Source organism: Pollachius pollachius (genome assembly GCF_949987615.1).
Source record: "Pollachius pollachius genome assembly, chromosome: 4".
NCBI lineage: Eukaryota > Metazoa > Chordata > Actinopteri > Gadiformes > Gadidae > Pollachius > Pollachius pollachius.
Window position 1 is genome coordinate 23217810 of NC_136937.1, and position 12308 is coordinate 23230117.

The window sequence follows — 12308 nt, forward strand, 5'->3', positions numbered from 1 at the left end:
CACACAGAGCATCACACTAACACACAGAGAGCATCACGCTAACACACGGAGAGCATCACACTAACACACAGAGAGCATCACGCTAACAAACAGAGAGCATCACGCTAACAAACAGAGAGCATCACGCTAACACACAGAGAGCATCAAGCTAACACACAGAGAGCATCACGCTAACAAACAGAGAGCATCACGCTAACACACAGAGAGCATCAAGCTAACACACAGAGAGCATCACGCTAACAAACAGAGAGCATCACGCTAACACACAGAGGGCATCACGCTAATGGCTCTGGTACCTGTCAGCAGGGGGCTCTGGGGGGGACCCTGCTCCATGAGGACCATGTGCTGCAGCAGGGGACTGTGGGCCCCGGAGCCGGCCTCCGTCATGTAGGGGGTCAGGTGGGCACCGGACAGGAAGGGGGGGCTCAGGGACAGCGCCGGCTGCAGACCTCCCCCGTCCTGCGGAGACGAGGTAACCTGGGGGGGGGGGGGGGGGATTGAAGGGTTAGCTGCGAGGGGGACAGACAAACAGACAGACCGATGGACTGACAGAGAGACAGACCGATGGACTGACAGAGAGAAAGACAAATAGACCGATGGACTGACAGACAGACCGATGGACTGACAGAGAGACAGATGGACTGACAGACAGACAGACCGATGGACTGATAGACAGACAGAGACAGATGGACTGACAGAGAGACAGAAGGAAAGACAGACCGATGGACTGACAGAGAGCCAGACAGACAGACTGATGGACCGTCAGAGAGACAGACAGATGGACAGACAGACAGACAGACAGATGGACAGACGGACAGACCAGGCCTCAGCTCTTAACGTGAACCACTCCCTCCTTACGTTGGCGGCGGGACTGGGCGTGGCGGTGGCGGGCAGGCCCAGGGTGATGTTTGGCAGGGAGGGGGAGGTGTAGAGGGACAGCTGGCTGAGGGAGCCCCCGTCTGCACTGCTGCTGCTCAGCCGCCCGGCCAAGGACACCTGGGGGGGGCAGGCAAGGGGTTAGGGTGTCGGACATTGTTGCCAGATTGGGCCAGAAATCTTGCCCCATCTGGCATCTTGTTGGTTGCCAGATTGGGCGGGAAATCTGGCAACACTGGTGTCAGACCCCCCCGCCGGAAGGTTTCTGGTTCTATCCCACTTAATGCTGTTGCTCCAGGCGTCCTGGAGCAAGACGATCCCCTAATCCCTTCTCCTGCTCCTCAATAATACATCTGAACTCACTAGCATGAATATTAATGGGATATCTCCTTAGCAATAGCATTATTTAGCATCCAGGCTAATGGGACACTAGTAGCTTAAATATGGAAGTGTGGTATGGGTGCGAGGCTAGAGGGACTGTGTTGATGGACACACACTGTCGGCTTGGGATGAATACCGATTTAGCAATGCGGGCAAATTTAAAGAGATTGAATATATGGAGATATGGAAAGAGCTGGGTGTGTGTGTGTGTGTGTGTGCGTATGTGCGTGCGTGTTGGTTTGATGGTGTGCGTTTGTGTGTCTGGTGTGTGTGTGTGTGTGTGCGTGTGAGCGGGCGGGGGGGTTTGTGTGTGTGTGTGTGTGAGTGTGTGTGTCCGGTGTGTGTGTGTGTGCGTGTGTGTGTGTTGTGGCAACTCGGTCCCAAAGAGAGGTGGGGATGGCGTATACCGCCGATATCCACCAGACGGAGCCAGAGAGTGTCCATTGCGTCACCCTAAACGGCGCAATGGAGAACACCTGTGGCGGAGGACGAGGAAGAACAGGTACCGTTCAAAAGGCTGTGACAGGTTCTCTTAGGGAGGAGAACTGGGAACATGAGAAAACCAGGAAACCTCCAGGACCCGATACGGACGGGTCGTCAAGGGGGTCTAGCGAACCATCCCCAGCGTTCCCAAGGGAGCCCGTACACACGGACTACGTTCACAGACGAGGAACGCCCCGCCGGCACAGTGTTCCAGACAGGAGCGACCTCCCTCTCCAGGGACAAGACCGGCCCGGCTGGAGAGACAATCGCATTGACATTACAATGGCTCACGGAGCCATTAGCATTATATTCGTTTATCCCGCGTTGGGCACCGACCCACGCGTTTTCTGTTATTCATTAAATAAATGCCTCTTTTGGCTTTGAACAGACCTGGGCGTTTGGTAATTCCTGAGAAATAGAGACATTCCTTGCAGAATGCAGGCACTCTGACCACGCTACGGACTACTCAGGATTACCAACCCAGCCGCCAATGCAGAACCCCGATGGAGCTGCCGCCGCAGCCGCAGAGGGGTGTTTACGGCACGGGCCGGGATCGTGCCCCACCTCCCCGTACCCCTACTAATTGGGAGGGACTGCCCCATATTCCACAGACTGTTGAACCCCGAACCAGGTTACCGACCACCGCGAGACCCGCCACGACGGCACGGACGAACAGGCAGACCCGCTTATGGGGCTTGGGTGGTTCACTCGACCCCAGCAGAATCGTCTGCCGAGGACGAAGGACCCGAGGGAGATGGCCCCACCCCACCGGGTACCCCAGGCCACTCAACGGGAGGAACCCCCTGAGCGGGACCCACAGGGCCACCCCTGGACACTCTGGATACCCTGACGGCTACCGAGCAGACCGGCCCACCAGGAGAAGCTGAGAGCTCCCCTCTCACCGCGTTTTCAGATTTTTTTCCGATGGGGGGGGGAGGGGGGAGAGGAACAGATCGACCCGGACAGTTCGCCAGTGCCCAGCCCAGACGTCTTGAAGCACGCCTGGAGTCACGTACTCGCCCACGACGGCCAAGCGAGGGAGTCTGTGATTTGCTTGCCACACCCTCACTTCAGCACCAGGGGGGGGTCTGCTGTATTGAGTAGAGAGGGGGGGGTACTGACCGAGCAACTGGTGGTACCCCGACCTTATAACAGCAAAGTACTGTTTATGGCACACTCCCATCTGTTAGGAGCCCACTTAGGCATGGACAAAACCAGGGACCAGATTTTAGACCGTTTTTATTGGCCCGGGGTGAAAAAAGACGATGTTCAGTACTGTCAGACATGCCCCTACTGTCAGCGTACTGCCCCGAGACCCTCGGTTCGGCACCCTTTAATACCCATGCCCATTATCGAAGTACCGTTCGACCGGTTAGCTCTGGACATTGTCGGGCCTCTCCCGAAGACCAGTCGGGGACATAGGTACATTTTAGTATTAGTGCACTACGCTACCAGGTATCCGAAAGCCCTACCACTCCGCGCCGCCACCGCCAAGGCGGTCGCTAAGGAGCTTATGCTCCTGTTCAGTCGGGTAGGGATAGCCAGGGAGGTACTCACAGACCAGGGGTCTTGTTTCATGTCACGGGTAATGAAGGAACTGCTTAGCCTCCTCCAGGTAAAGCATCTCTGGACATCGGTGTACCAGCCCCAGACAGACGGGCTTGTGGAACGTTTCAACAAGACCCTAAAACAAATGCTCAAGAAGGCCATGGACACCGACGGGAAGAATTGGGACCAGCTCCTGCCCCACGTCCTGTTCACAATCCGTGAAGTGCCCCAAGCCTCCACGGGTTTCTCCCCCTTTGAGCTGCTGTATGGGAGAAGACCAAGGGGACTCCTCGACCTCGCCAAGGAGGCGTGGGAGAGTCGGCCATCCCCTCATCGCACTATGGTGGACAGGAGGCAGGTGCGGGACTGCATGGCGCAGGTCTGGCCCATCGTCCGGGACCATCTCCAACAGGCCCAGCAAGCTCAAGCCGGGGTCTACAACCGGGGAGCCCAGCTGCACATATTTCGGCCCGGCGACCTGGTCCTGGTCCTCATACCAACGGCAGAGTGCAAGTTCTTGGCCAAGTGGCAGGGGCCCTACGAGGTGGTCAACAGGGTGGGGGAGGTGAACTACAGGGTACGGCAGCCCGGGAGACGCAAACCCACCCAACTCTATCACGTCAACCTGCTGAAGCAGTGGCGGACGGGAGCTACCCCACCGGCACCGACACCCCTGGTTCTGGCCGCCCGACGCAACATACTGGTGGTACCCCGTGGGAGAAGACCTCAGCCCAGCCCAGAAGCAAGACCTCGAGGAAGTCATCCTACAGCACCAGGATGTCTTTTCAGAAGTACCCGGGAGGACCAGGGTCACACAACAAGACATCAAGACGGCGCCAGGCGTTACGGCGTTCCCCCCTACCAGGTCCCGGGAAGCCCGTAGGAACGCCATCCGGGAGGAGGTCGCCAGAATGCTCCAGCTCCGAGTCATCGAGGAGTCAAGCAGTGCCTGGTCTAGCCCTGTCGTGCTGTTCTTCAAACCCGATGGGACTTTTAGATTCTGCAATGACTTCCGGAGTCTCAATGAGGACTCAGACTTTGACGCCTACCCCATGCCCTGCGTTGACGAACTGATTGAGTGGCTCGGTCCCGCCCGCTTCCTCACTACCCTGGACCTCACCTAGGGGTACTGGCAGGTGCCGCTCACGAGAACCGCTTGGGAAAAAACGGCGTTTGCGACCCCGGGGGGTATATACCAATATACGGTCCTCCCATTCGGCGTCCATGGAGCACCCGCCACGTTCCAGAGGATGATGGACCAGCTCCTTCGGCCTCACCAGGCGTACGCAGCAGCCTATATAGACAACGTTATTATCCACAGCGCCAGCTGGGATGTCCACTTCCGACAGCTGCGGGCAGTCCTGGCGGAGTTGAGGAGGGCCGGACTCACAGCCAGCCCCGCCAACTGGGTCTGGAGGAGACGTCATACCTGGAGTATCAAGTAGGACGGGGGAACGTCCGACCCCAGGAGAGCAAGGTCGCAGCCATCCGGGACTGGCCCCGCCCCAGATCCAAAAAACAGGTTAAATTGTTTCTTGGTCTGGTAGGGTACCACCAAGGGTTTATCCCCGGCTTCGCCACTCTGGCCAGCCCCCTGAATGATATGACCCGGAAGGCCCTGCCAGACCGGGTAACGTGGTCGGAGGCAGCAGAGAGAGCATTCGGTACCCTTAGATGAGCCCTCTGCTCAGAGCCCGTCCTGATAATACCTGATTTCTCTCTGCCCCTAAATAGTCCACACCGAAACGTCCGAAGTGGGACTGGGAGCGGTACTCTCACAGGTCCGGGTGGGAGAGGAACACCCGGTAACCTACATTAGTAGGAAACTCCAACAAAAAGAACTACTCCACCATGGAGAAGGAGCCCCTGGCCATCAAATGGGCCCTAGACAAGCTAAGAGACTACCTCCTGGGCCGGGAGTTCACACTGGTCAGCGACCATGCACCACTCAAGTGGATAGCCAGTGCGAAGGACACTAATGCACGGGTGACGAGGTGGTTCCTGGCCCTACAGGATTTTAGGTTTCAGGTGGACCACAGGCCGGGCAGGGAACACGCCAACGCTGACGCTCTGTCCCGCCAAGATGCTTGTCTCTGGTCGGTCAGAGACAACCCAAGGCTTCAACCAGCAGTGGAGGAGTGTGGCAACCCGGTCCCAAACCCTCGAGGGAGAGATGGTGGATGGCGTATACCGCCGATATCCACCAGTCGGAGCCAGAGAGCGTCCATTGCGTCACCCTAATCGGCGCAATGGAGCACCTGTGGAGGACGAGGAAGAACAGGTACCTTTTAAAAGGCTGTGACAGGTTCTCTTAGGAAGGAGAACTGGGAGCACGAGAGAACCAGGGAACCTCCAGGACCCGATACGGACGGGTCGTGGACCTTTCCCCAGCGTTCCCGAGGGAGCCCGTACACACAGACTACGTTCGCCGATGAGGAACGCCTGGCCGGCACAGCGTTCCATACGGGAGCGACCTCCCTCTCCAGGGACAAGACTGGCCCAGCCGGAGAGACAATCACATTGACATTACCATGGCTCACGGAGCCATTAGTATTATTTTCGTTTATCCCGCGTTGGGCACCGACCCACGCGTTTTCTGTTATTCATTGAATAAATGCCTCTTTTGGCTTTGAACGGACCTGAGTGTTTGGTAATTCTTGAGAAATAGAGACATTGCTGGGGCTGGGTCGCCACAGTGTGTTGGGATGTTTGTGTGTGTGTGTGTGTGTGTGTGTGTGTGTGTGTGTGTGTGTGTGTGTGTGTGTGTGTGTGTGTGTGTGTGTGTGTGTGTGTGTGTGTGTGTGTGTGTGTCTTACCTCGGCGCTGGAGCACACAGCAATGCCGTTCTCGTTGGGGATATTAGAGGAGCTGTTGTTGTTCGGGGAGCTGGGGCCAGAGCCGGGAGCACTGCTACAAACAGAGTCTAAACACACATGTAGAAACGCACAGAGGTAGAAACACACATCCACACACACATGGACATACAAACGCACTCACACACACACACACACATGTAGAAACACACAGACATACACACAGATACACACACACACACATTTACACACATACACATATAAAAACGCACAGAAACACACATTTAGTTACACAGTTCTGAACTGAAGTTATTACAAAATGCAAAAGAAAAGATCCGAAGGCTCTCAGATTCTAGTACATTATAAATACTAAATGAAAGTAAGAGGCATTCAGCATACAGATCAGATCTGAGTGGGAGTGTGTGCTGGTGTGTGCTGGTGTGTGCTGGTGTGTGTGTGTGTGTGTGTGTGTGGGTGTGTGTGTGTGTACGTGTGTGTGTACGTGTGTGTGTCTGTGCCTGTGTGTATGTGTGTGTGTTGAGCATAGGTGCGAGTGTTTGCTTGTGCAAGTGTGCGCGTGTGTGTGCATGTGTGTGTGAGTTTGTGTGTGCTTGCCTGCCATATCCAGCGAGCGTTTCTTGGCGGCGGTGATGGGGCTGTCGCGGCGCCGGAGGAGCGGGCTGCTCCGCCTCTCACTCACCTTCTGCTTCAGCCTGGAACGTAGCTTCAGGTTGGGCTCCGATGCTGGGCGAGAGACAGAGAGAGAGAGAGAGAGAGAGAGAGAGAGAGAGAGAGAGAGAGAGAGAGAGAGAGAGAGAAAGAGAGAGAGATTGAGAGAGAGAGAGTGAGAGAGCGAAAGAGAGAGAGACATTTAGCATTGGTGTAGTTGATGCATTGTCTACACTCAATAACCTCAGCAGGGCAGGCGGAGGTTCTTGGGCAAATTGGTCATCATTCAACAGTGAATATACTATATATATATATATATATATATATATATATATATGTATATATATATATATATATACATATATATATGATGTAGTTGTTGCTGTTTGACGGATGATGCGGTTGTTTGTTGTGGTTCAGAGAGCTTCTTGATCTCTATCTTCAGAGCATTAGGAAAAGAGGGTGCGATGGAGACTCCCTACTCATCTCTCAGTCTGCCAGACCTCATTTCTGAGAGAGGGGTGGAGGACAGAGACGCTAACAGACAGAGACAGATGGACGGAGTTGATGGACGACGGTCAACAGGTAACCTCTCAGGGAGACATCTCAGACATTTTGATAAGCTACACTAGGTGTAAAAATAAATATAACTCACAATGCATCTATGATCACATATAACAGCAACCCAACACAAACAGCTGCTTTTTTTTTCCGCTAATGCAAATGGATAACTAAAACAACTTAGTCATGCGCAAAGCTGTGATTGGATTTCAACTAAAATTGTAAAGAATTGAAGGTGTGTTCCTGAGAACAAACATCCTATCTGTGAAAGCATCAATAGACCCTGAGCGTGGGGAAAGAGAGCATGAGGTGTGTGGGGACACAGACCTTGAGGTGTGTGAGGACAGAGAGCATGAGGTGTGTGGGGACGGAGACCCTGAGGTGTGTGGGGACACAGAGCTCACAGATGGACCCATGATAGCTTCAACAAGGGTTTCCTAGGCAGCAGCAGCTCAGGTTTGTGTCGTGTGCCAATATATGTAAAGGTGACATTGACATGTCGCTCTCTTGTTACACTTCGTCATCGTTTTCCTGTTGGGTTACGCATATTGAAAGGACACATACATTTCATTCGGAGGGAGAGAGAGAGAGAGAGAGTGGGGAAGAGAGAGATTGAGGAAGATGGAAGGGAGAGAGAGGAAGAGAGAAGAGAGAACGGGAGTAGGGAGTGAGCACCGAGAGTGCAGGGGGAGAGTGTGAGAGAAAGAGATGGGGAAGGAGAGAGAAAGAAAGGGAGAAGGAGAGAGTGGGGGAGGCATGGGAGGAGAGAGGAAATGGATGGAGAGAGAGAGATGAGGGGCGAAGAGGGAGGCAGATGGAGGAGAGTGGGTGGAGAGGGGGCGGTGGGGAGAAAGAGAAAAAGAGAGGGACAGAGACAGAGAGGGTTGTGGTAAAGAGAGAGGAGATAAATTAAACTGCAATACAAGAGAGAGATCAATGATCCTAATTAAAATCCTCATGTTCAATTAACAACAATCCTGTTGACCTAGAGTGATCCGATAGCTGTAGAGAGAGGGCTACTTGACCACCATGACGGCCCCCCGGCGAGTGCTCATACTTTCAATGGAGTGTGATGAAGGACTTGTATGATTCAACTGTATTCATGCCTGTCCTTTTTCCAAATCGGTTTTCACCTCTGTCCCACCTCTCTGCGGCTGCAACACTGTTCAACAATTGTCAGTTCGGTTCAATGTCATCTACTCCCAACTGTAGGCATAAAAATAACCCGGCTTTGAAACCGCTCATAGTATCCCAAGGGAAACACACTTTTAGTTCTAGTCTATTGGGAGAAAAACCGAACCGACAGCGTGTTTCTGCTACTTCTGCTACGACTCGGACCCTGGCCCTCACAGGATCACAGGATCACAGGACCACAGGATCACAGGATCACAGGCTCACAGGACGACAGGATCACAGGAACACAGGATGCCGTCAGGCAATGAAAGAAACCGTCCAAGCACTTCCAGAAAGGTTTGGACTTGTCCGGCAGCATTGTAACCAATCACGTTCAGGGATAGGACATGGACAGACAGACAGAGAGAGAGACAGAGAGAGAGGGAGAGAGAAAGAGAGAGAGAGAGAGAGAGAGAGAGAGAGAGAGAGAGACACTGAGGAGGTGTGTAGAGAATCGTGTCATGAGGTCATCGCACACATTTAACACTTTTACACTCAAAACATGCATGCCGCACAAACCACACCACTTGCACATGCTACATTACTCTTGCACACACACACTTCTTGCGCACGGTACAAAAATAAACCCCAACTCTCATTAACTGACAGCTGGGATCCGTCAGCTCATCATGTCACCAATCCCGTTCAGGGATAGGGGGTGGTCTAATTGCATAATGCAATTCATCTGGAACCTACAGGCGCAGACCAACATGCCTCTGGAATTATGCCTTCCCTCCCCACCACCCGGCCGGCCTCTGGAACCCAGATGGCTGCTAGGTGACCAAGGGTCATAAACTATGAAGGAACATCAAACTAGACTGTGTTGAAGTATATCTGGATAAAGTGTGTGGGGGGGGGGGCATAAATCAAAACAAGGGCCCACTATAGAGGGAGAGGAGGGGGGCTTCATTTGAAAAGAGCAACACAACAAATGTATTTAATGTTGTGTGTGTGAGTGAGTGTGTGTGTGTGTGTGCATTGCACCACTCTATGGATAGATGCCCTACTTAGGAAGCGTGAAAAACGTAAAGGGCTCATTAATGAACATGGAGAGACAGACAGAGAGAGAGACAGAGCGAGAGAGAGCGAGAGAGAGAGAAAGAGAGTGAGAGAGAGAGAGAGAGAGAGAGAGCGAGAGAGAGAGAGAGCGAGAGACACTAGCTGCGTTTCCATCCCCCTGATTTCATGCAGATTTTGAAGTATTGAATCAGTAAACAGTGATGGAAACACCAAAATTTGCATAAAAATCCTCTAAATCGCAAAAAAGTTTATCCGCTCGCTTGAGGTGGTATTTGAGAAATGTGAAAGAGAGTAAATGCGCAAAATGGGAGATGGAAACACACTTTTCGAAACAGCTGTGACGTAGCGAACATTGAACACACAGGACTGACGTCCTTCCGATTTCCACATAACGACCGGCCATAGCAACCCTGCCGACATCTACTTGTAGCGTCAATATATATATATATTTTTAATTGTTTGTATACAAAGACATCCTATATCATATATATACAGTGGGGCAAAAAGTATTTAGTCAGCCTCCAATTGTGCAAGTTCTCCCACTTAAAAAGATGAGAGAGGCCTGTAATTTTCATCATAGGTATACCTCAGCTATGAGAGACAAAATGAAAAAAAAAAATCTAGAAAATCACATTGTCTGATTTTTAAAGAATTTATTTGCAAATTATGGTGGAAAATAAGTATTTGGTCAATAACCAAAGGTCATCTCAATACTTTGTTACATGCCCTTTGTTGGCAATGACAGAGGTCAAACGTTTTCTGTAAGTCTTTACAAGGTTTTCACACACTGCTGCTGGTATTGGTAGCCTTTGTTACTTTGGTCCCAGCTCTCTGGAGGTCATTCACTAGGTCCCCCCATGTGGTTCTGGGATTTTTGTTCACCGTTCTTGTGATCATTTTGACCCTACAGGGTGAGATCTTGCGTGGAGCCCCAGATCGAGGGAGATTATCAGTGGTCTTGTATGTATTCCATTTCCTAATAATTGCTCCCACAGTTGATTTCTTCACACCAAGCTGCTTACCTATTGCAGATTCAGACTTCCCAGCCTGGTGCAGGTCTACAATTGTGTTTCTGGTGTCCTTTGACAGCTCTTTGGTCTTGGTCATAGTGGAGTTTGGAGTGTGACTGTTTGAGGTTGTGGACAGGTGTCTTTTATACTGATAAGGAGTTCAAACAGGTGCCATTAATACAGGTAACAAGTGGAGGACAGAGGAGCCTCTTAAAGAAGAAGTTACAGGTCTGTGACAGCCAGAAATCTTGCTGGTTTGTAGGTGACCAAATACTTATTTTCCACCATAATTTGCAAATAAATTCTTAAAAAATCAGACAATGTGATTTTCTGGATTTTTCTTTTTCATTTTGTCTCTCATAGCTGAGGTTTACCAATGATGAAAATTACAGGCCTCTCTCGTCTTTTTAAGTGGGAGAACTTGCACAATTGGTGGCTGACTAAATACTTTTTTGCCCCACTGTATGATATAAGATGTCTATGTTTGCATATCCTTTAATTATACCATGTCCATTAATCCCTGATATATGGATACCTACTAAGTAATTCCAGTCAAATTGTCTGTTCAGCCTTCAAAACGAGAGCTGGTACATTGTGGAAAATGCATTAAACTGTAATCAGAAAATGCGGTTATATGCTATAGACCCTGGAGTATCTGTGGTATAAAGGCTGCAACGAATTTCGAATTATAAATATGTACAATGTATCCTTTAAATACGTCCATGGAACTGATGGCCAATGTGAATAATAGATACGCGTGGACCAGAGATGGGACAAAGTCACTGTTTGGCAAGTCCCAAGCAAGTCCCAAGTCTTAGCATTCAAGTCCGAGTCGAGTCCCAAGTCAAGACAGGGAAAGGCAAGTCGAGTCCAAGTCAAAGTCACACCAAAGCCAAGTCGAGTCCAAGTCAAAGTCACACCAAAGCCAAGTGGAGTCCAAGTCCAAGTCCCAAACTTTTTCAAGTCTTGAACAAGTCACCATGTATTTTTACTTAATAATTTCATTATTAGGCTGTTGATCATAATTTCAAAATATCACTGCAATGTACAGTCATTTCTTATCAATACAGTTATAATTTGTTCATTGTTTCTGTCTTCAAATGTGTTATGATATGCGCATGCGCTTAAATCTTATGTTTTTAAAAGTAGGCCAATAGGTCGGTAAAAAACGCCCAATCTGGCAACACTGCTGAACGTCCTCACCTCCAGCGTCAACGTAAATCAATGAGACCAACTGAAACAAAGCCAATATGAAACTTAAACGGTGTTAAAATTCTGAAGAAAGCATAAATGATATCGAAATTCAGTTTAGATATTATTGAAGATACGAGTGTGTAGATTTGTTATATTTTTTGAACAAAGGTAAATGGTTGAACAATGAGTTAGTTACAATGTCCTAAGTGTCAGAGGCTTCAATGGGACCAACTCAAAACGCAGCTGATATGAAACTAAAACTGTTATTCTGAATAAAGTATAAACAATATCGAAATTTCGTTTTGATATTATTGAAGTGTAGATTTGTCTTCGCTCGCTGTTTTTTCTTTCATCTTCACGGAAGTGAATGCGTCTTGGGTGTCTAGCCCTCTAGGCGGGAAATAGGTTAGATATCTAAAACAATAAATGTTTTTGACTCAAGACATGTCGAGTCATTACAAGTCAAAGAGGCAAAGTCTGAGTCAAATCTCAAGTCAATAGCAGTCAAGTCTAAGTCGAGTCGCAAGTCATGCGTAATTTTGTCAAGTCGAGTCTGAAGTCATCAAAATCATGACTCGAG

The 12308-nt window shown here is 50.3% G+C and overlaps 1 protein-coding gene across 3 annotated transcripts in view; it reads right to left on the reverse strand.

Annotated features, from left to right (window-relative positions):
- The window catches only part of LOC307074631 (histone deacetylase 4-like), a gene marked incomplete at its 5' end in the record, with an annotated part of 88541 nt that overhangs the window by 29745 nt on the left and 46488 nt on the right, over window positions 1-12308 (reverse strand). For all 3 annotated transcript variants that reach the window (XM_079734870.1, XM_079734871.1, XM_079734869.1), the window contains 4 exons: window positions 297-477; window positions 859-996; window positions 6105-6211; window positions 6717-6845. In XM_079734870.1, the coding sequence (XP_079590996.1) occupies window positions 297-477; window positions 859-996; window positions 6105-6211; window positions 6717-6845 (555 nt within the window). The remainder of the gene's footprint in view (window positions 1-296; window positions 478-858; window positions 997-6104; window positions 6212-6716; window positions 6846-12308) is intronic.